Consider the following 24,613-nt stretch of genomic DNA (forward strand, 5'->3'; position numbering starts at 1 on the left):
TGCCCATTACAGTCATATGTCATGGTGGTCATTAAGTGAGGTATCCATGTGATTGCCATGCTTAATGACCACAATTTCTGCTCTCTCCTTTGCAGTCCTTAAGCAGAGCACATAGTGCCTCTGGTAGTGAAGGCCCTAGAAGTCCTAGTGTGGGTGCAGGCCTGCACTATGTGGTCATTAGGATGACCACATAAATGATTTAATGGCACATATTCATTCATCATAAAGATAATTTGCTACAAGTAGTCCTCAACTTTCAACAGTAGGTTTAGTGACTATTCAAAGTTACAACAGCACTGAAAAAAATTGATTTATGACTATTTTGTATGACCACTCATGATCATTGCAGTATCCCCATGGTCATATGATTTATATTCAAATGTTTGAAAACCGACTCACATTTATGTCGGTTGCAGTGTCCTTTTGCGACCTTCTGACAAACAAAGTCACTGGGGAAACCAGATTCACTTAATAACAGTGTTACTAATTTAACAACTGCAGTGATTCAGTTAGCAAACATGACAAGAAAAGTCATATAGTGGGGCAAAACTCACTTAACAAATTTCTCACTTAGCAACATAAATTTTGGGTTCAATTGTGGTTGCAAGTCGAGGACTTCCTATATATACAATTTATTTATATTAGTGACTTGTAATAATAATAACAGTTACAGAGTTGGAAGGGATCTTGGAGGTCATCTAGTCCAACCCCCTGCTCATGCAGGAGACCTATACTAGGGATTTGAACCACCAAACTGCCAATCTTTCTGATCAACAAGCTCAGTTGAGCAACTCTATTCCGGTGTGGGATTGAATTTTACTTTCAGCAACCCAACTGAAATTCAGATGCAGAGAGAGAAAACATGACTGATCTGAGCATGTCACAATGGTCACATGCTACGGATATTTTAATACAAAGTTAATGTTAATTAGAGATGAAAAAAATAGTTATTTTGAAGGATCATTTTAATCTGTAATAAAAAAAAACTTCTTTGACTTTTTTCCTCAAAAAATACTTTGTAAAATGCCAGAACTAAGCTGCTCCATAAATACAGTTCCATAAACATCACGTGTCTAGGTGTCCCAATGAACAAAGCTCAGTTTTTATTTGAACAGATAACAAAGTTGGAGATGATTGCAAATTCTGCTGGAGTAATTAGTGATAATGAAGAACCAGATATCTGTTTAGAGAAAATTGTTGAGTGTTGAATGAATGTGTGTGGGATATTCTGCTAGAATTGATGGGGAAGAAGGTACCATTTGTAGATCCAAAGATGAACGAAATTGTTGAAGCTTGATGAGTTATTAGCTCAGAAGACTTATTTCCAATACACTATTTTACCCATAAGTCTACTCACTTGGATACACGACAATGAAATGAATATGAATCTTAAAAATATGATTAATTTTACTGCATATGACGAAAGGAAGTAATGAAAGATGTAAGAATGGCAAGTACTGTAATAAGGTCCCATTGTATCTGAGAATATTTTATCTTAAATGCAAAAAATAATACTATAAGAACCTATTATCCAACCAGGCTGCCCGGAAAAATGTCCATGTTAGACATGTCCATTATTATATTACTTGAGAAGGAAAAGTGCTTGCTTAAAATGTGAATGTAATCAATGAAAGCCATACACTATAGATATTCCCTCTACTCTAAAAATTTAGAGTATTGTACTTTGTCTTAATATGCTTAATGTAGCAAAACTATATGAACTTTGGATCTTTCAGTATCTTAGGTCTGAAAAAAACTGTTTTTATCTTTGAAGATAAATGCTTTGTTTATATTACTTGTGATTGGTTGTCAAGCCATTGCACAGAAAAACAGTTAAGGGTGTTTTCCCATCTACAACCTGCAAAGTGATTTCTGTAAATGACTCTGTTAGAAGAATTCACTGCAGCAAGTTAAAAAAAAAAAAAAGAGATAAAGAAAAAAAAAAGGGAAAATGAAAATTTTCAGAACACATATAACAAGTAATTAACTTGGATTTTTATTTGCAAAAGCTACTGTATGTATTTTTAATTTATGTAATTTTTAATTTAGATAGGCTTTCCCCCTTAAATTCTCATTGTTTTAAACTGGGATTTTAATAGCAGAAAATATTGTAGTAGATAAATATATGGCAGTGTACAAATGAGGAACAAGTAAAATTATAAATTACTTCAACATAGTTTATTTGTTTTAGAAAACTACTGCCTTTCTTTTGTTCTCTACCATTTGTTATGGAATCTATCTCATTTAAGGCTATTAGATTTGAATACCAAAAATCCAGATGACAACTATATAGAAGCAGAAATTTATGGGTTTTTTAGATCTCTGGTATCATGTATTTATCATCTTCATTTCTGCAATCCAGACATAGTATCCTAAACTCTTCCATGGAAACTTCACTTATGTTGGGTTTTAAAGCAAATTAATAAAGTGTTTAATGAGGCTTATTCAGAAATAACAATAGGTGAGCAAATCCATTTTTCTTTTGGTCACTTTTTAATCTTTTTAATATTAAACTTGCATTGGATCATTTTCCTACTCATTTGTAACAAAATAAAATCTTCTGAATATATGCTTGTAAATACTTGCATTTTCTCTCTCTGTTGTACATGCACTGTTCTTACATAGGCAAGCAATTTATTTGGTTCTCTTTTCACTAATATAGCCATCTCTCTCTCTCTCTCTCTCTCTCTCTCTCTCTCTCTCTCTCTCTCTCTCTCTCTCTCTCTCTCTCTCTCTCTCTCTCTGTGTGTGTGTGTGTGTGTGTGTGTGTGTGTGTGTGTTGTATTATTGGACCTCCCTCATAAAACTGAGAAAAAATCTATTTTTAAATTTCAGCTACATTTTATTCATATATTACTTTGGGAGGGTGATTAAGTAATTGCACTAACATGCTAACTAAATGAGTTTCTACACTGTCATAAAGTGTTGTTAGAGAAGAATTCAGTCATGCTTGTTTTAAATTCTATTGCTCTGACATGTTTCTATGAGTTTTCCCTGAGACTTGGTTCAAGAATCCACACTGTTCTGCAAAAGGCAACAAAATTACAAGCCTCAAAACCTGCTAGGAATGAGAATAATGTCATGGCAAACTGGAGAAAAATTAGAGCCTACTATTTATACATTTCCTTGATAAATTGAGTATAGTTTCCCCCTAAAGTACTTGAAGAGCAAGTGAGCAGCTAGTCTAGAACCTAAGAGAAGATTTCACACTAAGCCATATTTTTGTTATGGTAACTTTTATGTTAGATTTCCTTCATTGCTTCCTTGTTCCTGCTTCTTTCTACATTTGTTGCTTTCTTTAGAGTAGTCACTGTGTATTAACAACATTTTGTTCTAAGGTTATCCATTTATATGGATATTTTTCAAATTTGGCAAGTTTCAGATGTGTGGACTCTGGGGAATTCTAGGAGTTGAATTCCATACATCCTAGAGTTGCCAAATTTGAAAAAGACTGATTTATATATTTTTGTATGAAATAGTTGTAATATTAGGCTAATTTATGATAAAATTAATTTGATAAGATTCCCATCATTGCCACAATAACAAAGAAAAGATGAGAGATTAAAAACTAATCTGTGCCTGCAGTATTTTTTTTTCTGCCCTAATGTGCTACTTATTTTTCTTTGCCTCTGTGAAAAAGATACATTTATTTGCTGCTATATGTAATTCTCTCTAATATTGAGTTCTGGTATGCAACAATTCCAGCCTTTTCATTTCCTTCCTTTCCACTCCTTGTTTAGCAAAGACCAACATCTTTACTGTCTACTTTATAGTATTCAGGTGTAATTAAAAGAAGAGGTATCCACAATGCAGGCAGTAGAGACCAATCTCATTCCAATAAATTGTGGCTGAGATGTCAATTAAACCAGTTGTGTCCAAGTATGGAATTGAAATATCTACACAATGGAGGGTTCTGTGTATGCTACCATTTGCACAGCCTATTGACCAGTGGTGGGTTGACCCCGGTTTGGACCGGTTCTATAGAACCGGTAGTAAAACCGATGGGAGGCTCCGCCCACTGACCCTGATGTCATCAGAAGTGATCTGCGCATGCACAGAAGGTTCTGCGCATGTGCAGAAGCAAGGCGTGTGCGTAAGCGAAGCGAGCGAGCATGATCCCGTTGTGAACCATAGTAAAGGTAAGTAGAACCCACCCCTGCTGTAGACATAATGTCATAAATAGCAGGGCTCCTCTCCTTCACTTAGGTATTTTTAATAACTCCTGGATAACACGAGTATCTTAAAATCATTAGAAATTGTATACTAGTCGCGGTGTTAAGGAGTCAGTATCTGTGTAGTCTACATGCGGTTAAATAAAGATGACAACTTTGGTCTTGAATAGCTATCTGAGTTATTATTCACAGTGCAAACATCTGTTAAGTATGTGCCCCACCTCTAGAAATGATCCATTAAATCCCTCATTCATTACAACTTTAATCTCTTAGCAAGGAGATGCAGCTCTGTCTTATTCAGGTTTATTCAAACATTTTGTATATATATTTCTGTCATATTGTACAGTTTGAAAAATAGTAGTCTTGTATGTTTTAATGGGTTTTTACAAATATTTAAGATTGTAGTCCTTCAAAGTTTGTCTCTGTGGCTGAGATTTTAGCGAGTTATCAGGTAATAATTTCATTAAAGAAGTGTAGAAGATAGAACTATTTTGCTATGATTCACATCACAGCTTGATTTCTGTAATTGCTGTTATTAGTTTCACTTAGGAAATGATTCAAGTGATTTCATTTTTAAAAATTGCATAAATTACATTAAGCCAATAGACCAAATAGTAAAAAAAAATTATTTTACAAACCTAATGCACAGTTGTAAGATGAGATGCTATATTATTAATTGCATTTCAGAGATAGCAGTCACCAAATAACAGTAGGAAAAGGAATTATATACTATGAAGGGATTAAGTGGCTGACCAATTGAATATTATGTTATTGTCATAGGTAGAAATGTGAGTGAATGTTAATTTTTTTAGTGATAAAATTGTAGGAAATTGATTGCATGGGGAGCTCTTGTAAAAGCATGTGCAGTAAATTTGGTGTGCTTCGTCTCCCACCCCCGCCCCCCGGTGGGTATATGAGGAGAAAATTGGAAATGACCACAATTTTTTCAATTAATCGTAAGTTGTTATACCCAAACTGGAATACTATATTTTATTGAAATAAGCCTCTGTCTGTCTGTCTGTCTGTCTGTCTGTCTGTCTGTCTGTCTGTCTGTCTATCTATCTATCTATCTATCTATCTATCTATCTCTATCTCTATTCTATCCATCCACCCACCCACCCATCCATCCATCCATCTCTATCGCTGTATCTATCTATCTATCTATCTATCTATCTATCTATCTATCTATATCTCTATCTATCTATATCTCTATTCTATCTATCCATCCATCCATCCATCTCTATCTATTCTATCTATCCATCCATCTCCCTCCCTCCCTCCCTCCCTCCCTCTCTCTCTCTCTCTCTCTCTCTCTCTCCACCCATCCCTATCTGTGTCTATCCCTATCTGTCTCTGCCTCCATTCCATCCATTGTCTGTCCGTCAGCCCACCCGCCTGCCTATCTAACTCCAGGTAGCCTCACAAAATTAGAAGATCAATTCCATTAATTCCCCTCCAGTTTAAAGGGACCATTGAACTATCCTAGCCCAAGGCCTGAAGGAAAAACCAGGGTTTCAAAGAACACCTGAAGGAAGGCAGAGTAGGAACCCTATGAATCTTCAGGGAAGGCTGTTCCAAAGGGCAGATGCAGTAACAGAGAAGGCCCACTTCCTAGGTCCTGATAGATAACATTGTTTAATCAATAGGATCTGAAACAAGTCAAATCTATCAAAAGATGGATAGCACCATAGAAGACATGCAATCCTTCAAATATCTTGACCTTGTGCAATGGCCACCTAAAAAGTGACCAGAACATGAGGAAATCTCTAAAGCACAACTGGCATAGTGCTACACCTGTGCAAAGGTTTTCCTGGCCATAGCTGCCATCTTTGAGATTACCAAGTGGGATAGTACAAAAAATGGAAGATCCCCTGTTCCAGAGGACAGAACACCCTTGGTCCCTTGATCTTATTAGATCAAATCTAAGCCTGTTCCTCCCTGTCTCCCTCAAGAGCTTCCAGACACTTGGATAAAACATTAATTGCACTACTTGGTTATCCAATGATTGAGGGATACCACTGTAAATCATCAGCCTGGATTAATGATACTCAGAATCCCAATGACTTCTTCCAGTGGTTCATATGGGGGAGAGGAGAGAATGCCAAGCACTAAATCAGCCTTAATTTGGGCCTTCGAGTTCAACCTCTCTGCTCCACCGAACACCATCTAAAACTTGCCATGAAGAAAGGAGAACCACAGCAACACCATGCTTCTCATTCCCTATAGCTGGCCCAAAAGGATACCATAAATTTTGTGGAAGTTTCAACAGCTGAAGATAAAGTTAAGAATGTTTTGTTTTAATGTAGATAGAATGACAAAATATTGAAAATAAAAGATAATTTTTCCAGTTCCTTTCTTTGCCTGTGTTAAGAAGTATCTGGAAGGGCTCTTAGATTTGCTCTTCTACAGCTAAAATATAGTTTAGCTTTATCATACAACCTGAATTTTGTGACTGAATCTTGTTTGCAGTTTCATAATGTGGTACAGTGGGGGAACCTTTCAATCTAAGATACCACAGATGTATTACTGAAAATTACTCTCCTAACTTAACCATCTCCACTTAACATATTATGAATTTGCTGTAGAAAACCCAAGTTACTTCAAATAACCTCACAGTTTTCTCAAAGGAGAAAAGGTTGTTTTAAATTTATTTCATTTTGGACATAATTGTAAAATATTCTTTGTTTATTAACTTCATTATGTTTTGGCACAAAGATAATTAGAGCCATTTTAATGTCATGCCTCTTATTAATTACTTCAATTAGTTTATCGCACCGGCAATCCAGAAGTGGAAATCAGGCAGGAGAAATTATTTATAATCTTTTCATTCCAAGTCTGACCTTGGTGGAAGCTTAACAAAATAAATCTCCCACACCCTAAACACTTTCTGTCTTTGCCAAGCTAGATGAAACAAAAACATTCAAGCTACTTGGGAGAATTTACACCATTTTGCAATGTTGGTATAATGACATCAGCATTTTTGAAACGAAGTTTAAACTATTGTTTTCCTGATGCAGGTGTACCTAGCTACTGTGGAAATACAGTTATGCAAACATAAGAGGAACAAACTTGAAATTAAAAAAACCCTACGTATACTTAAGAAAACTTTTTCAAGTTGATTACAATAATTTAATATTTCTAAAATGAAAGTAGTTAAAAGTACATTCTTTAATAATATTGGTTACTCTAATAAACTCTTGCTGATGATCAACCCTAGAAAATAACTTTTAAAAGAATAACCAAACCACAGAAAATTTTGTGCAACAAAGCAAGAGTGAGTTTAGTCCATGCCTGTGTTGGGTGACTTTGGGCCCATCACTCTCTCTCTCTCTCTCTCTCTCTCTCAGCCCACCCTACCCCATAGAGTTGTTATTGTGGAGAAAATAGGAGGAGGAAGGTGTGGTAGATATGTTTGCTGCCTTGAGTTATTTATAAAAATAATAAAAGTGGGAATACAAATAAAATTTGATAATAAATAATAAATAAAATAAATAAATGTGTTCATTCATGTTTAATAAAGTTGCTTCTTGAGAATGGAGAAATGCCGAATATCTTGATGCTTAAGGGGAGCAGCACATATCTTAAGTGTGTATATTGCATGGGGTGTAAGTGATTTGCCTGTTTCTCCTTTGAATGTGGATGGATGACATAAGAGGGTATTTTACTTATTTGGTTAAGTGTACCCCTCTAAATAATCTGATTTGCCTTCTATGGAATTGTCATTTTGTGCTTTGCTGGGACAATACATTTACTACTGCTGTTTTACATCTGTCTTGAAGCATTTTCTCGATCAAATTATCTCTGAACATGTTTGGATTGCCTTCTGTGAACTTGGTATTGGACCCAATCCTATCCCCAAGAACATTTTCAAAAGGTATTTTTGGGTTTGGGATCTCTACCACATACTGAATGGTATGGACAAATAACTGATTTTTCTAAAGTACAATTTTACCTTCTGGGAAATTGATATTCTCTAGAAGCAAAAGTTTCTTAGAAAATAATAGGGGTGTTTTAAATTGTTTGGGCCAAATTATTTAATGTGCTTTTACATTGTTTTTAAATTTTGTATTATGTGTGTTTTATCTTTTGGCTGTTCACCGCCCTGAGTCCTTCGGGGGTAGGGCGATATATAAATTCAAAATAAAGTAAAGTAAAGAACTCACTGAAAGAGTTAACATTTGCTGTAACCACCACAGAAGAGGGAACGGTCAGTAGTGTCCAGCTTAGGTGGTTTGCTTAGCTTCTGTGTTGGCTTCTCTTATCCCTTCCCCAATCCAGAAGCCAAGTGCATTGCTGGAGGAGGAATAAGTTTTTCATCAGGGGATGACAGGAATAAATATGCCAAGCCCTATTTTGTTTTGTTTTCTCTCTTCGCTAATGAGATAATTCAATTCCTTTTGGCTAGCAGCAATATTCATAACTAGGACCATACTGTTTAGTTGCAAGCTCTTGTGCTCTCTGGAGTGGATGGTTTTTTTTAATACTATGACTATAAAGGAAATGTCAGTTTCCAGAGGACAGTTTTCAGAAATCCACACATCAGCAACTGAAGGCAGCCTGCTGAAAGACAATCATTTTTATTTTCTAAGGTTCCTGACTGGAAAAAGAAGATGCGGGTGTTAAATTTCAAAAAACCATTTTAACATTCACCTTTCCTCAATGGAACCAAGGCAATTTTTGGGAAGTACAGTATTTACTGTTGTTTTCATTTTTCCATTCAAGCAAAAGCTGTCATTTAAACAGACTATCATTTACATTTTTTAAACCAATTCTGATTTACTAACGATCGGCTTCTCTTTTTTTATAGGAAAATGGGATTAGTTTTGCTGTCCTATTTTTATTCTCTCTAACACAATAAAATGTAAAAGGGCTTCTCTCCATCTTTCATCAGAATAATTCTCTCTAAACGAAACAGAGTAGGACTGGATTTGGTGGAGGAGGGTAGGGAAGTAGCTGACAAAAATGATAAAAGTTTAAAGTGAGCTAGATCTTGACCTAGTTTAGGACTATAAAGGGAAAATTTTCTTCTCCTCCTGCATCTTTTAGGGAGAAGCAACTGGACAGATTGCTGCGAACTCATAAATCCTGCTGTCTCCTGGTTGGGTGGCCCAGAGAAAACTGGTGATTAAACCCCAAACTTACTTTGTCCCACCAACGTTTCCCAATCTCTAGTGGCAGCAGTGAGACACTTGAGAGACTAAAGTCAGGTTTTATCTGAATTTCCTTAAACTCTCTACAGAAGAAAATGTCTTTCTTCTATAGCCATTGCTGGTAAATGGGTTTGAAAGTCATGTGACTCAGAGGGGAGAATACAGTATACAGTCTACTCCATTCTTCTCAGTGCACACATACAGAAAACTATGGGCAAGTAAAACCACAAGTCAGAGCAGATACACAGATATGCAATTGCACTGATTAGACTTTGCAGAGGATATTCACAAATGCAGACATGTGGGAGAAGGAGAAGGAGAGAGTAGAAATATGCACTTAGAGAACCAGCCAATGTTTTCCAGTCAATGAAACTTTGGGAATAAATTATTTCTATCTGTCCATCCATGGGATTAATTCTGAGAACCAAACAGAAATGGGACCAAATTTGGTATAGGAGAGCGAGGTGGAGTTGAAATCAGCAGAGATAAGATCAAGTTAGAAAATGGGCCAAATCTGTTTGGGGACTGCCAAGGGAAAAAAAAATTCTTCAGGGAGAGATGGCAGCTGGGCAGCAATTGTTGGCAATTGCTCCATTTTAACTCTCTGCCAGTCATGTAATCCATAATTACATGAGTGCTCCCCTTGAGGAGCACCCGGAGGCTCCAGCTGGTCCAGAATGCGGCCGCGTGGGTGGTTATGGGAGTGATGTGGCGCTCCCTTGTGACCCCCCTCCTGCGCGAGCTGCACTGGCTCCCGGTGGTCTTCCGGGTGCGCTTCAAGGTTTTGGTTACCACCTTTAGAGCGCTCCATGGCATCTGACGGGGGTATTTACGAGACCGCCTTCTGCTACCAATAGCCTCTCACCGACCAGTACGCTCCCATAGAGAGGGACTCCTCAGGGTGCCATTGGCCAAACAGTGTCGACTCTTCAGGGGGAGAGCCTTCTCTGTGGGGGCACCTACCATCTGGAACGAGCTCCCCCCAGAGATACGGAGGATCCCGGACCTGCGCACGTTTCGTCGTGCTCTCAAAACTTTTTTATTTCAGCAGGCTGGCCTGGCCTAACTCTCCTCTTTTAAATTTTTAATTCGTGATTTTATAAATTGGGTGTTTTAATCTGTGTTTTCGGCCAAAATATTTAATAATTTTAAGGGATTTTTAATATTTGTATTAATATTTGTAATATTTGTATTATCTGTATTTTATCTTGGCTGTTCACCGCCCTGAGTCCTTCAGGAGTAGGGCGGTATAGAAATTTGATTAATAAATAAAATAAATAAATAAATAATGGAGTTATGAAGCTATTATATGTTTTCTAATATACACAAACAAATGGCTCCTGCTGACAAAGAAATTGGAAATAATTCCAGAACTATGATCTGCTTGCTTCCCTTCATTGTTTAAAAATTGAATTTTAAATTGCAAGATTCTTTTCAGAATTGAACAGTAATTCAGAAATAGTTTTATAAGGGCAAAAGGGCAAATTCTTCTAGTATAATATTATTCTAATAAAGATGCTAGAAACAATCTAATACAAATGGATTCCATTCCTACATTTCCAGATTATTGTAATTAGATAGCGAAGAATGCATTTTAACATTTGAGTGACAAGAGTGCTGTAAAGCACTATGGGGCAATATATAATGCTTGAATTTGATTAATATGATAATTTATTTAGTTATTTATTTATTTATTTTACAGAATTTATATGCCATCATTCTCCCGAAGGACTCAGGGCGGCGAACACAGATTAAAAACATATAATAATAAAAACCGACTAAAACCATTTAAAAATAATAAATAATAAAAACCCAAGGATCAGATAATCAAAAACATTTTTCTAAAGGCTAAGTGTAAAACAAAAGAGACCCCAAGAGATAAACTGGTGATGTTTTTAACTTCATCATCCATCTGAAAATGGGGATGTTTTAAGGATTGCATGTATTTCCTATTGGATCTGGACAGTTATGGGTCATGGATTGCCTAACTGAGTGATGTGCATATGCCTGAATTGCATATATTCAAATTTCTCATTCCTGGGAAATATACATAAGACCATTTTTTGTTAATTTAACTAGGTTAAAAGGCACAGTATGTACTTTAATTCTCTTGTATGGTGTTAAGAGAACATGCATTACTCTTATGATCCTTTTGTTCTTGGTTGCTCAGAACAATAATTAATATGGAAAATGTTGGGGGTCATGGTTACAAAAATACTGTACAAAAATCACTACGATTAAATGAATTGAAATCTGAAGATAAGAGAAAGAATCTTCCTGCCTAAAACTGAACTAATGAGTGAGACAAGATTACATGAAATATATTATGTTTAGGTAACCAGGCAAACTCTGCATATATTGTTCTTTTTCCATTCCTAATGCAGTTATCAATCTGAGTATAGAAATCATGCAAACATTGAAAAAGAGGACAGCCTTGGATGAAGGCATCAACTTTAGCAACCCGGAAACAAGAGTAACATTGTCTCTTGAACGCTGTTATTTCGTTCAACTTTTACAAACACAATAGAAAGTTTTAAACTTTGGAAAATATTCCAGTCCTGCCAAAAAAAATAAACTGGAATATCCAAGGTATTCTGTACTGAGTCACTTCATTCATATTATGTAAAAAGGTCAATTTAAATCTTCTTTTGGAAGACAGGAGTGGCTTTTCATTTTTTCTCCCAAAGAAATTAACTCACGTTTGCCAAAACAATTCAGCTATTGTTTATAAAGGTGACATATGATTGAATATTATCAATGAGTATTATTGACCACAATATGTACAATATTGTTTTGATTCAACTTTCCCCTTATTGATAGTGTCAGTTTTCCCAATTTCTAGGAAGGCTGCTTTAATTCAATTTAGTTGTATAATCTTTTAAAAGTAATATGTTTTTCTCCTTTGTCTGTATTAAGCCATTGCCAGGTCTTAATGGAAACAACATCGAACTAAATAAGCTTTTTCATTTTTTTATTTGTTTAAGAAAGTATACTATAACAAAGGCAGACTTATCTACCTAGAATCATATGGAACACTATAGAAGAAATACAAGAATGATTAGCTAAACCTTCGCATAGGCCTGGGAAGGAAGAGAGGATGAGAAAAGATAACTACACCTTGACTCTCTTTAGTATAAGAGGGAAATTCTGTGAGACATTCAGTAGCAGAATTCCAGTAGTCTTGGAGTAACTTATTTCTTCAGCTGGCCTACCTAAAAGGGCAGATTATGTACTTAAAATCTAGTAATTTAGAAATGGGTAGTACCATTTATTTAATCCCCCCTCCCTTCCTATGCATTTTTTTTAAAAAAAAAGGTGAATAAAAGATTATCTCAAAATCAGAATAAATCACGTGCCTAAATTTCCTGACAAATAACTGTATAATCTTATTCAATAATCAGTCAGGTCCCATTTGAAGGAAGAAAATAAAAAAGTTTTCGTTCAAACTCTTGGACTCCTTACCTTATTGGGACAGAGGGCAGCTTCAAGAAAAAAAATGATTTATGAACAGCAAATAGATACCTAGGAAGGACTTATATTTGAAACTATGCCCATCTTCCAAACCAGACAAGAAAACTTGGACTTTCATTATTACATTGCAAAGCAATTTTATTATTTGGATATGGGAATTGCCATGGGAGAGTGTAATTAAATCCACTAATCTGAATGAAATGGATCAGTAATACTTATAGAGCAGTTCTGGAATAATCTTACATAAATTGAAGTCTTGCATTATATCAAGACTACTGAGAAAAAAAGAGGGTCAAGAGGCATTTGGGAAAAGTTCAGTGTTGCAGAAAGAGATAAATCTTTAGGAATTAACCACACATACCCAAAGGTCACAAAGTTCTGGTTGTTGTTGTTGTCAAGGGCTACCATGTCATAAACCAAATTTAGACAAATAATGGATGGCAGAGATACAGAAAACTTTCTTTGTTCCATTTGTTTGTTGATCCAGATTTTTATAGCCTAAATGTGGTCAACCTAAACTGGACAGGTTAACAGAAAAGTAGTAGAAGTGTAACACATACCATAATGAATGTATTAGTTAAATTAAAATTAATAATAAATTAACAGGTTATTTTACAAATGAGCTTAAATTGGGTCTCTTCATGAGTTTGGAGCTCAGATTAGATATGGCTACTTTGTCTGCTACAAAAATCTGAATGAGCTCTAGATAACAGAAGAGAGTCTTAGTTTTTTGAATTTGTTGTCGGGTAAATGTTTGCAGCCCAGAAATGGTAGATCTGGTATAGAATGGATTTGTGTCAAGAATTGTCAGCTATGACATTGGCTTTGATATGTTACTATTCCCAATATAATATTATTTAACATAATAAAGAAGATCAAGAGAGAGAAATCACACCAAGGTACTATGTCCCATCAGATTCTGAAAGCCACTAATGACCTCGGAAAATTCTCTTTTTTTGTTTGTTTGTTTATTAAAAAAGAAAGGTCTTTCTGTGTCTTGATGGAAAATAAATAGTATATACTGAGGAAATATCTTTATCTCTGATCCTCATGAAGCAAGATGTTCTTTATTAAAAAAAACAATTGGAGATGATGAAAAGTATTTACATATTAAACACACCTTGAGAATAAGATTGTAGCTGCAATAAAATATTGTATTTAAAGGGGCAGATATGTTTAAAACCATCAGAGCATTTTCTCATTAAATAATGCCAAAATATCTAGAGTTTATGTTTTCATGACAAGTTAACAGAAGTAATAACAAAAGTTGTGAAGGAATGTTGAGGAAACTTCTGGAATAAATGTTGCCCTTGCCAACTTACTCCTCTCCAAGTAGAAATTACATGACCTGCAGCACTGTTTTTCAACCTTAGCAACTTTAAGATATGTGGACTTCAAGTCCCAGAATTCCCCAGCCAGTATGCTGAGTATACAGTCCCAAATGTCTTGGAGGATATTAGGTTGAGGAGGTAAATCAATACATACATATACTCACTAGCCACTGATTTATTGTTAAGGTCAGCTGTATATGTGGAATTCAATTTTTTTAATACCAGTGTAATCAATGCTTACTGAAGGATTTTGTTTTATTTTAAAATGCATTTTAGTTGCACTACAAATATTACTAGCATCTCCCATTAGTCACACTCAAACAAAGTAACAGTCTTTGCAAGATCTTGGCATTAAGACAAAACACCAGGGAAAATGCTGTAGAGTTTAATAAACAGCATGATATTTCATGCATGACTGGCAAGTGACAAGCTATTTGAGTACTAGCCAAGCAAAGCTGTTGGGGAAGATAACACCTCAGCAGGAAGCTATTAGTATGGCTTCCATAGTGTTGGCTGCTTCTTTTAATTGCAGAAATATTTTATCATTTATTGCTTGGTTTCAAAGAACCGATCTATGTCACAAAGCACTAAAATTTGGGATTAAAGGCTGGAGATTTCCAAGAGTCAAATATACTTGGAGCCAGATTTTAGAACTTGTTGAATTTTGAGTTAAAAATGTTGATTTCGAATTTTTTTAAAAAAATTGATTTATATGCCGCCCTTCTCCGGAGTCTCAGGGTGGCTTACAATGCGTTAAGCAATAGCCTTCATACTTTTGTATATTTTTTATACAAAGTCAGCTTATTGCCCCCACAAACTGGGTCCTCAATTTACCTACCTTAGAAAGGATGGAAGGCTGAGTCAACCTTGAGCCTGGTGGGATTCGAACTTACAGTAATTGCAGACAGATGGTGTTAATCACAATGCTTTTAGTCTGCTGAACCACCAGGCCCAATTGTAGTTTTGTAGTTGAAATTGTAATCAGTTCTCAAGAATTCTTTCTATTAAGTTACAAATATAAAAATCAGATTTGGTTTCTGGAAGGGCAAACATTTAGAAACTACGAAGAATATTTACATACTTAATTTTGATCTGCCTATTGAAAAACAAAGGTGCTTTATCACTACGAAATATGAATTTCATTGTTGTAAAACATTAAACCAGAAATATAGTTTGTTGAATAAGTCATACTGGCATCTTTAACAAATATTGCCAAAGCATACTTTGAAAAACTGTTGGTGACTGTTTTTTATTACCAGTACTCTCCTACCAGCTCAGCTTAGAGCTTTAGGAATTTAGTGTTAGCATTTTTAGATAATTTTATACTATTTTCCAAGAATTATTGTGCTTGAATTACTTACTGAGTGCACCAATTCCAAGAGAAATCAAGCCCCAACAAGAGTTTATTTTCTGAAAACCAAAAGTTATATTTTTGCAAATATATTGAGATAATACTGGTATATTTAATGTATATTATTTTGTGGCTGTGTTTCCAACTTAATTACTCAGTTTTGCAAATTAATGGATTACATTTATATTCTACTTTTAACTTCAGTTCCATTCTCTGGTAAAATATGGGCAATTTCACCAAATATCATACTCAGATGTAGAAAATATGATCACATACTCTTTAACTGCCAACTATATGCACTAGCTAGGATGTAGTATTTAGAGCCACTAATTGACAGGAGAAAGCCAAGTGTGATATACAACAGTACTTAAGACAACAGGCTATAAGTCAGGTACCTGTGAGTTCTAGTCCTGCCTTAGGCACAAAGCCAGCTGGCTGACCTTGGGCCAGTCACCCTCAGCCTAGGAAGAAGAAGGCAATATCAAATCATTTCTGAAATCTTGCCAAGAATATTGCAGAGACTTGTTTAGGCAGTTGCCAGGAGTCAATATTGACTCGAAGGCAACAACAGCAACAACAAAAACTACAGGATAACACACTGGGTTCTTAGAATATCCCCCCCCTTCCATATGTTTGTAATTCAGGGACAGATCTGAGTTTTACACAATCAAAATATCATAGTTTGTAACTTTTCTTTCTTTTTATCCTATAGATAAATCCAGGAAGTAAAGCTGCTGTCGCTAACCTTTGCCCAGGTGATGTCATTTTGTCAATTAATGGTGACAGCACAGAAAATATGACACATTTAGAAGCACAAAACAAGATCAAAGCTTGTCTGGATCAACTGATACTATCTGTGAACAGGTAAATGTCTCAACTTTCTATCTCATGCTGACCTATCAGGTCTATACGCACATGTGGTTGGGCAGTTTATACCCAGTGATTGACAGTCCACAAGCAGATGTTCATTGCCTAACCTCTTTGTTATATTCCTTGTGGAAGAGGAAAACTCTGGTTATTGTTATTATTTATGTAGCACTTTTTAGCCTGGTTTCATGGCCTGTTTTGGTGTAAAGAAAGAAAAACAAATCTTTATTATTATTTTCAGTTGTTGTTGTAGTCCCTTATGTGGCAAATTAATAAATTATTTTAATTCTCAGCATGTGTGTATAGGCCATTTAAAAAAAAAAAATCCTCTGGTTTTAGTTCATTCTGCCATGAATAATTAAATATGACATACTCCAGCATTCTCGGTAAAATGTTCTAGGCATACTGGGAATAGAAATACAATCCTGTTCCTCTTCCTTCTTGAGATATATATATATATATATTGCAAGTTGCAGAATTTTCATAAAAAAACAATTTTAATTGGAATTCCAGATACTGGCAGGGTTCTATTTGTCAGTATGAAGGCCTTTCAATAATTGGGATTTGATCTCCTGGTTTCAGAGAACAATGTCTTCTTTCCAAATATTGGCAGTTTGGAACACATAGCACATCCAGTTGGTGATCCCTATTCTTTCCTTAATATTGGCTCTGTTGCTCTCTAACTCTATTGTCAGAAGTGCTTCCTGACAGATATTACACATTTGGAAACCAGCCTTTTAAGAGTGATTCCAAAGAGAGTGTCAGGGATCTGTTAATACAAGAGGAACCAAGCCCGTGGTGATTCAGTTCAGGTAAACTAATAATTAAAGTTTGTGATCTGGATTCTTGCCTTTACTGACAGTGGTCCAACCTCAGATCAGAAAATAACATCAAGAATGGAATTGGGAACTTGAAAAACTTCTCTTAGGGATTTTGACTGAAACAATTCCAAGATGCATGGATTGCAAAATAATCAAATTAAGCTCACTATAAGATTTGTGATAAAGTTTTAATATGTCAGTACTTTTGAAGCTAAAGAAGCCCAGAGTTATTGTAATATGTTTGACATCTTAGGCTCTATTTACATACTGTTGGTGAGACCCATAATTATGGGGGGGAGGGGGACAAAGTCACATGTTTCAATATTTGATCCTGTACAATTTTTACTGAAATTTTACAATTTTAAGTGAATGGCATTTTTTAAGTCTTTAGGTTTGGTGTCTTCTAAAAGCCTATTCTGAAGATAAATACAGGTAATTTTTAATATGGCAGAGTGTACTGTTTACTTTTGAGTAAAGGAAATGCCTAGGTTGGTCATAATTACATATTTTATAAGAAGATTTGAACTTGATTAATTATAGGAGGGTTATTTTACATTGGTTTTTGTCTCTTTGTAATCTCTCAGTGGAATTGTGTCCAAAAGTCTCACAGAAAATTGCAATTTATTCTATAGTCTTGCCAAAATAATTTTTATGCATTTAATGTTATTTTAGTGATTTGAAAGATACTTGTATCTGGAAGACCTTTTTAACCAAAACCAAAATGGCATTCTGATATACCAAGTATTTTCTCTTTACTGTTTATACTTTGTCTTAAAAAATGTTAAGGTACTACAGTCTTGAAAACTCTGAAACTTCAGGTTAATGTTCTTAACATGTTAGAAAATAAATTCTAACACAGTGGTACCCAATACTCATTGTTAATTGGTTCTGGGAGATGTGATGAGTACCAAAATCGATGATTACCAAACAATTTTTTCCCATAAGGGATAATGCAGTAAGTCACAAGGCAGCCAAGACAGATAAGTTCTAGCTTGTGTGTTGACTATCAAACTAACTAGGACTAGGACAAAATTTTTCCATCAAAATTGTCAAATACAAAATTCAATGAGTTTCAAAGCAGTTGAATAGATACCACTGTATCTCTGTTTTTCCAGTTTTCTCCTATAGTAAACTGGGGTGTTGATTTGGCACACAAAATGGATCAAATTTTTGTTCAATGAATTTCGTTTATGTCTCTGATACTGGCCAGTTCTACCTCCAGAGAAAATGTGAATACTTCACAAAATTTGGATGTCTGCTTTTTCCTTATGATTTAACATTTCCAACTTCTTCCACTGTAAGATTATTTTTGACATGAGAATAGGAAATATCTTTCTGTGATGCTTCCCAGCATGTAAACATTCCACAAAAATACATAAAAGGAAATGGGGATTTTTATTGCAGCATATACATAAAAAGAACCTGTGTGAAATCTCAGAAGACCTCAACCATATACGTTTATGTCAGTTCAAAATTTCCCATCAACCTTGGTGAGAATACAATGCATATACCATATACAATAACAGAAGATTTCATAAATAAAGGTCCTGTATTAAAATTCCTGATTAAAGTTGTTAAAATGTCAGAACTTTGGAAGAGACTGTCTAAGTGTCTATATAATGCATTTATCTTTAAATTAGAAATCCATATAATTTAGGCAGCAGTTCATAATTCTGTAACAAAGTATATAAATGATATACTCTGCTCAGAGTTATTTGTTGAGATGAATGGCTGTAGAAATCAATCAATCAAACAGACAAATAAATGAAGTCAAATTTTGCTTTTCTCTTTTTTTCTATAATTTAAGTTAGCATTTTCAAAGTTTGTCTACTTTGAACTTTTTTGTGTGCTATATGTGTGTGTGTCTATATGTATACTACAATAAATGCTTATCTAAACCAACTATAAAGTTAGAACATATTACATTATATATTATATACTAATATTATAATACTAATATAAATATAAATATATTACAATTTAAGATTATTTCCTTCTGAAGAATCTAGCTATTTTATGGTACTGAACTTGACTTTGTGGTAATTAAAACTTGGGGTCCTATTCTCTGTAATGTTTCATATATAGTACATGTAATTACTGAACAAGGTTATTTAGAGTTTAGAATATCATCAGGTTTGCCCTCACCAGCCATTAAATACAAGTAAGATGTATATTTGTTTTCTTGATTTAAAATATTTTTTCATGTCTTTTAAATTGTCCTTTAGCATTATTTCTGTCTAAGCTGTGCTTGCTATTTACTCTTAAAGACACCTAGTTTTGTTTAAATGCTTCATTTTATTCTAATTTATTTTATTTATATTATATATTTATAGTGTGTTATTTGGCTAAGAGGCTTTTCCCTAAGTCATCCACCCGCCATTTAATTAACTATAAATAATTTCATTGTGGTTGTGCTACATTACATGAATCTCCAGAGAAATTCTAAATTCATATACCATATCCAGAAGATTGCATTAGAAATTTTGTTGAACCCAGTATACATTTGATTTATATGAATCTACTTGGCCATTTTTAGTCATATAAAATCATTTTCTTAAATATATATATATATATATATTATAAATGTACAAAAATCCAAAAACTTAGCAATATTAGGCAAGTCTAATCTGGAGGTCTTAGGACAGGGGTTGTTCCTCTATCCTAATCCTATTAGACATCTCAGCGGCTTTTGATACCATCGACCATGGTATCATGTTGCACCGGCTAGAGGAGTTAGGGGTGGGGGGCACCGTCCTATGGTGGTTCTCCTCCTTTCTCTCTGACTGGTCGCAGTCCATGTTGACAGGGGAGCGAGGTCGACCCCGAGACCCCTTGTATGTGGGGTGCCACAAGGGTTGGTCCTCTCGCCCCTACTGTTCAACATTTATGTGAAGCCGCTGGGTGAGATCATTCGTGGTTTCGGGATGAAGTACCATCAGTACGCTGACGACACTCAGCTGTACATCTCCACCCCGGACCACCCCAATGATGCCCTTGAAGTGATGTCCCGGTGCCTGGAGGCTGTGCAGATCTGGATGGGGAGAAACAGACTCAGGCTCAACCCATCCAAGACCGAGTGGCTGTGGTTTCCGACATCCCGATATAGTCAGTTGGTGCCATCACTGACTATTGGGGGCGAGTCATTGGCCCCCATGGAGAGGGCTCGCAACTTGGGTGTCCTCCTGGACTCACGGCTGTTTTTGGAAGAGTACTTGATGGCCATAGCCAGGGGGACTTTTTATCAGGTTCACCTGATTCGCCAGTTGCGTCCCTTTCTGGATCGGGACTCATTAAATATGGTCACTCATGCTCTCATTACTTCCCTCCTGGACTACTGCAATGCTCTCTACATGGGGCTCCCCTTGAGGAGCACCCAGAGTCTCCAGCTGGTCCAGAATGCGGCTGCGTGGGTGGTTATGGGAGTGGCGTGGCGCTCCCATGTGACTCCCCTCCTGCGCGAGCTGCACTGGCTCCCGGTGGTCTTCCGGGTGCGCTTCAAGGTTTTGGTTACCACCTTTAGAGCGCTCCATGGCATCGGACCAGGGTATTTACGAGACCACCTTCTGCTACCAATAGCCTCTCACCGACCAGTACGCTCCCATAGAGAGGGTTTCTCAGGGTGCCGTCGGCCAAACAGTGTCGACTGGTGGCCCCCAGGGGGAGAGCCTTCTCTGTGGGGGCACCTACCATCTGGAACGAGCTCCCCCCAGAGATACGGAGGATCCCGGATCTGCGCACGTTTCATCGTGCTCTCAAAACATTTTTATTTCAGCAGGCTGGCCTGGCCTAACTCTCCCTTTTAAATTTTTAAATTTTTAAATCGTTTAATTTGTTTTATAAATTGGGTGTTTTAAATTTGTTTTCGGCCAAAATATTTAATAATTTTAATGGATTTTTAATGTTTGTGTTATCTGTATTTTATCTTGGCTGTTCACCATCCTGAGTCCTTCGGGAGTAGGGCGGTATAGAAATTTGATAAATAAATAAATAAGTGAAAACAATGGTCAAGTATCTATAGATTGGACATGGGATTGGTCCTTCCTTCAGAGACACGTGATTGGTTGTTGTTTTTAATTGTCTATGGAATTCTGCATTCCATGCCCTTCCAGGGTCAATTCTCAAGGAGAATTCCCAGGAGAAACAAAGCAAATATAAGAGTGTGTGAGCAGAACACCAAAATATACAGAAAAAAATAAAGTACTGAACAAATTGGAATTGCTGAATTGTATAAACTGCTGCTACAGGAAACACTGAGAGAACATGGAAATCATAGCATATGAAACATCAAATGCCAATAAGTATAAGAAGAAGATCCAAAAAGGCTCCCCAAAAGATTGGAACAAAGAGTGAGGTTGAAACCTGGAAGGACAATGAAGATTTCCTTAGGCAATTAAGAAAAAGTCTTCATGGTGGGCTAATCATGATTTATTTAAGATAAATGATTATTTAGGCTTATATATTGGAGAAGAAAGAAGAGAACTTCTAAAATAGTCAACTAAGTATTTTAAAAAGCAACATCTCTCCCAATCGGAAAACCTACATGTTTATTTTATGCAGTAAGCATTGTAATTATATTAACAATTTTATTGGTTCTTTTTAAGCCTTGACCAGATAAAACATCTGGATGATATAGTTATTGTTTTTCTTAACTCAGCCCTAAGCAAGTCTTTGAGTTGCAAATAAAGATGTCTGGCCAATAAAAGTAGTACTGCTTAAGCCAGATGCAGACTTATTTGTTACTGAAAATGAGTCATCCTTTTAGCAAAGCATTGTTTTCAAAGGAAAAGAGAAACTAGCTCCATCAGAAAATTATTTATTGCGATCTATATCGATCATTCCTGTAGGAATTCTTCCAGAAACCTGAATGTGTTTTCTTTATGTTGCTATCAGTGCAACTTGTATGAACAAACATTTCACAGTTTACTGATTTAATATTGTTTTCTTAAGCGCTGTTATATTATACTTTAATTCAGTGATTGGAAGGATGATTAGATTCGCATGATCCCCGACCTACGTACCTTTCGCCATGCCCTTAAGACTCTTTTGTTTCAACAGGCCGGGCTGACTTAGAAAATGAATTTTAATTGAGTGTTCGTAGTTTTTAATATATGGGCCAAATTTTTAATATATTTTAAACTGTTTTTAAATTGTGTGGGCATATGTTGTTTTAATATGGCTGTACACTGCCCTGAGTCCTTCGGGAGAAGGGCAGTATAAAAATTTAATTTATAATTATAATTAGTAAATAATAATAATTAGTAAATATATAATAATAATAATAATAATAATAATAATAATAATAATAATAATAATAATAATAATTAGTAAAGGATTACTGATAAAGGTTTTTTCCCCCTAGCTTAATCCCATTAAATATAATTGTTGCCCTTAAATGAAGTAGTTTCTAATAGTTCAGAAAACAAACAGGATGAACCATTTTTCATTATTTTAAAATACCATATAATTGACAAAACTCCAATGATTTCTGATAAAGTTTAAGATATAATCAAGAAAGAATTGGAAAATGAGAACAACCTCATTGAAGTACTTTTCCTACTGAGAAAAGTGTATTGCATATGAATGTAATTATTAATTTAGATCAGCTGCATATGCAAATGCCCATCCGGCATTTATTGCGATAGCTTAATTATCTCTTGAGATTTTAAGTAAATGTATGTTTAGCTTTTAACTTTAGATTCATGCTACACTTCCCAAACATATAAAGACAGTTCATTTTTCTTTACAATCTGGTTTAGTAATTCCTATAGATTTGAGTCACTGTGTTTTTGCACACATGCATTCCTATCAGTGAAGGATGAGACTGCTTTCCTGTTTGTGTCCTTGACATGTTCTTCTTTGTTTGCCCCATTTATTTTCCATCAGACAGAATGGAGGCCAAAAGAAACGGAACCAAAATCTGACTTGAACAAATCACTTTCACTATTTTTATGTGTTGAGATTAAGGGGGGAAAAACAAGGGTGGGGAAGAGACTTCTGTGGGCCAAATGGAATAACTCGGTTGTTTATGATTTTGTTTCTCTTTATATCTGCTGAGTGAATCCTCCTGGAATTTGGTGCTGCTCATTCTTTGCCAAATAAGGTTCCATGGAGACCCAACTGTAGCTGTGTGATTAATGATCACGTCAAGAACAAGGACGTCTTTTAACGAACCTCTTTCATCTTCTGGCAATTGTTTTTCCATACACCACCATACGAATGAATTATTACCAATATGTTGTAAAAAGAGTTTTATTTTGTAGATTATGCAAAAACCATATTCTTTCTCAGCTAGTGAAAACTGAAAAGCATTAGAGATTGATACAATATTACTATTTCTTTTAAAAGAAATGTTTGAGTTCTGGATAAGATAGTAGCATTATTATTATCGGAGCTTGGAAAAAAAAGATGGTGCTCTTTTTAAAAGTGGGTTTTAACTGTTATACGTGGCTTTAATAAATTGTCTCATATCAGAGCCTGAGAAATTTTTCTGAATTTTTCAAAATATGCACACCCTCATATCCCATTCTTTATTCAACTAAGGATTTGCAGAAACACATAGAAAAAAAATAAAACTTCAAACGGCAATGCTGATGCATTTTTTTTTTTAGAAACGTTAGATGAATTGACTGCAGGGTATTTTAACATAAACATAGATGAGATCCACAATGAATATTCTGGAGAAAAATCTGAAGCACCAGATTTAACTGGGCAATTGAGACACCAGACCAGAAAAGCCTTATTTCTGCTCACTATCAGACAGGCTGGATAACCAAGAAAAAAGCTTTTGGATTATTAAAAACCAGTCCTACAATTATCTCTCTCAAATGAATGACTTTGATTATTTGACTAACTGTGGTGTTATGGATTTGACTTGAAGCAGAATGGCATTTGATGCAATTGCTTAGATTTGTTTTGGTCATGTGCTTTAAAACAGACCATAGCTATCCTGGAGCTGCGGTTCTTTATGCTTGGTCTTAATTAGAAAAATGAATGACACTTTTATAGCCAGTCCTGCATGCAATACCTTGTTAGCATTTCCATGATATATTATTAGAAAATGGTTTAATTCAGGCCTGACTACTTCTGCTCTAGAGGACCTACAGATGGCATACTGAAACTCACATAAAACATGTGAATTCGTGAGCTTCCTAGATAAATTTTGCATAAAACTATTTTATAAAGAAACATTTTTTAAAAATACAAGGTTTCCAGGTTTCCATAGCCTGTAGGTCTCCAAAGAAGTAATTAAATGATTAATAATGTATAGAGGAACATAATATATGAATGCTATGATTTGTTATTTGGAGAATTATATGGAATGTGTGTTGTATATAGGCACAGGGGAAAGTCAAGAGCCAATTCCATTTCATGGTAGTTTAAAACCACAATGTTTTATTTAGGTAGTTTGTTTCCAACACATTTGGATATAATAAAGCATCTCTGATAGTGA

The 24,613-nt window shown here is 35.3% G+C and overlaps 1 protein-coding gene across 1 annotated transcript in view; it reads left to right on the top strand.

The window, feature by feature from the left end:
- The window catches only part of PDLIM4 (PDZ and LIM domain 4), a 78,955-nt gene that overhangs the window by 4,133 nt on the left and 50,209 nt on the right, over positions 1-24,613 (top strand). The window contains exon 2 of the mRNA XM_070937318.1: positions 16,188-16,339. Coding sequence (XP_070793419.1) covers positions 16,188-16,339 — 152 coding nt within the window. The remainder of the gene's footprint in view (positions 1-16,187; positions 16,340-24,613) is intronic.

This window comes from Pituophis catenifer, unplaced genomic scaffold, assembly GCF_029215685.1.
Source record: "Pituophis catenifer annectens isolate HBS135680 unplaced genomic scaffold, rPitCat1.0.hap2 SCAF_2, whole genome shotgun sequence".
Taxonomy (NCBI): domain Eukaryota; kingdom Metazoa; phylum Chordata; class Lepidosauria; order Squamata; family Colubridae; genus Pituophis; species Pituophis catenifer.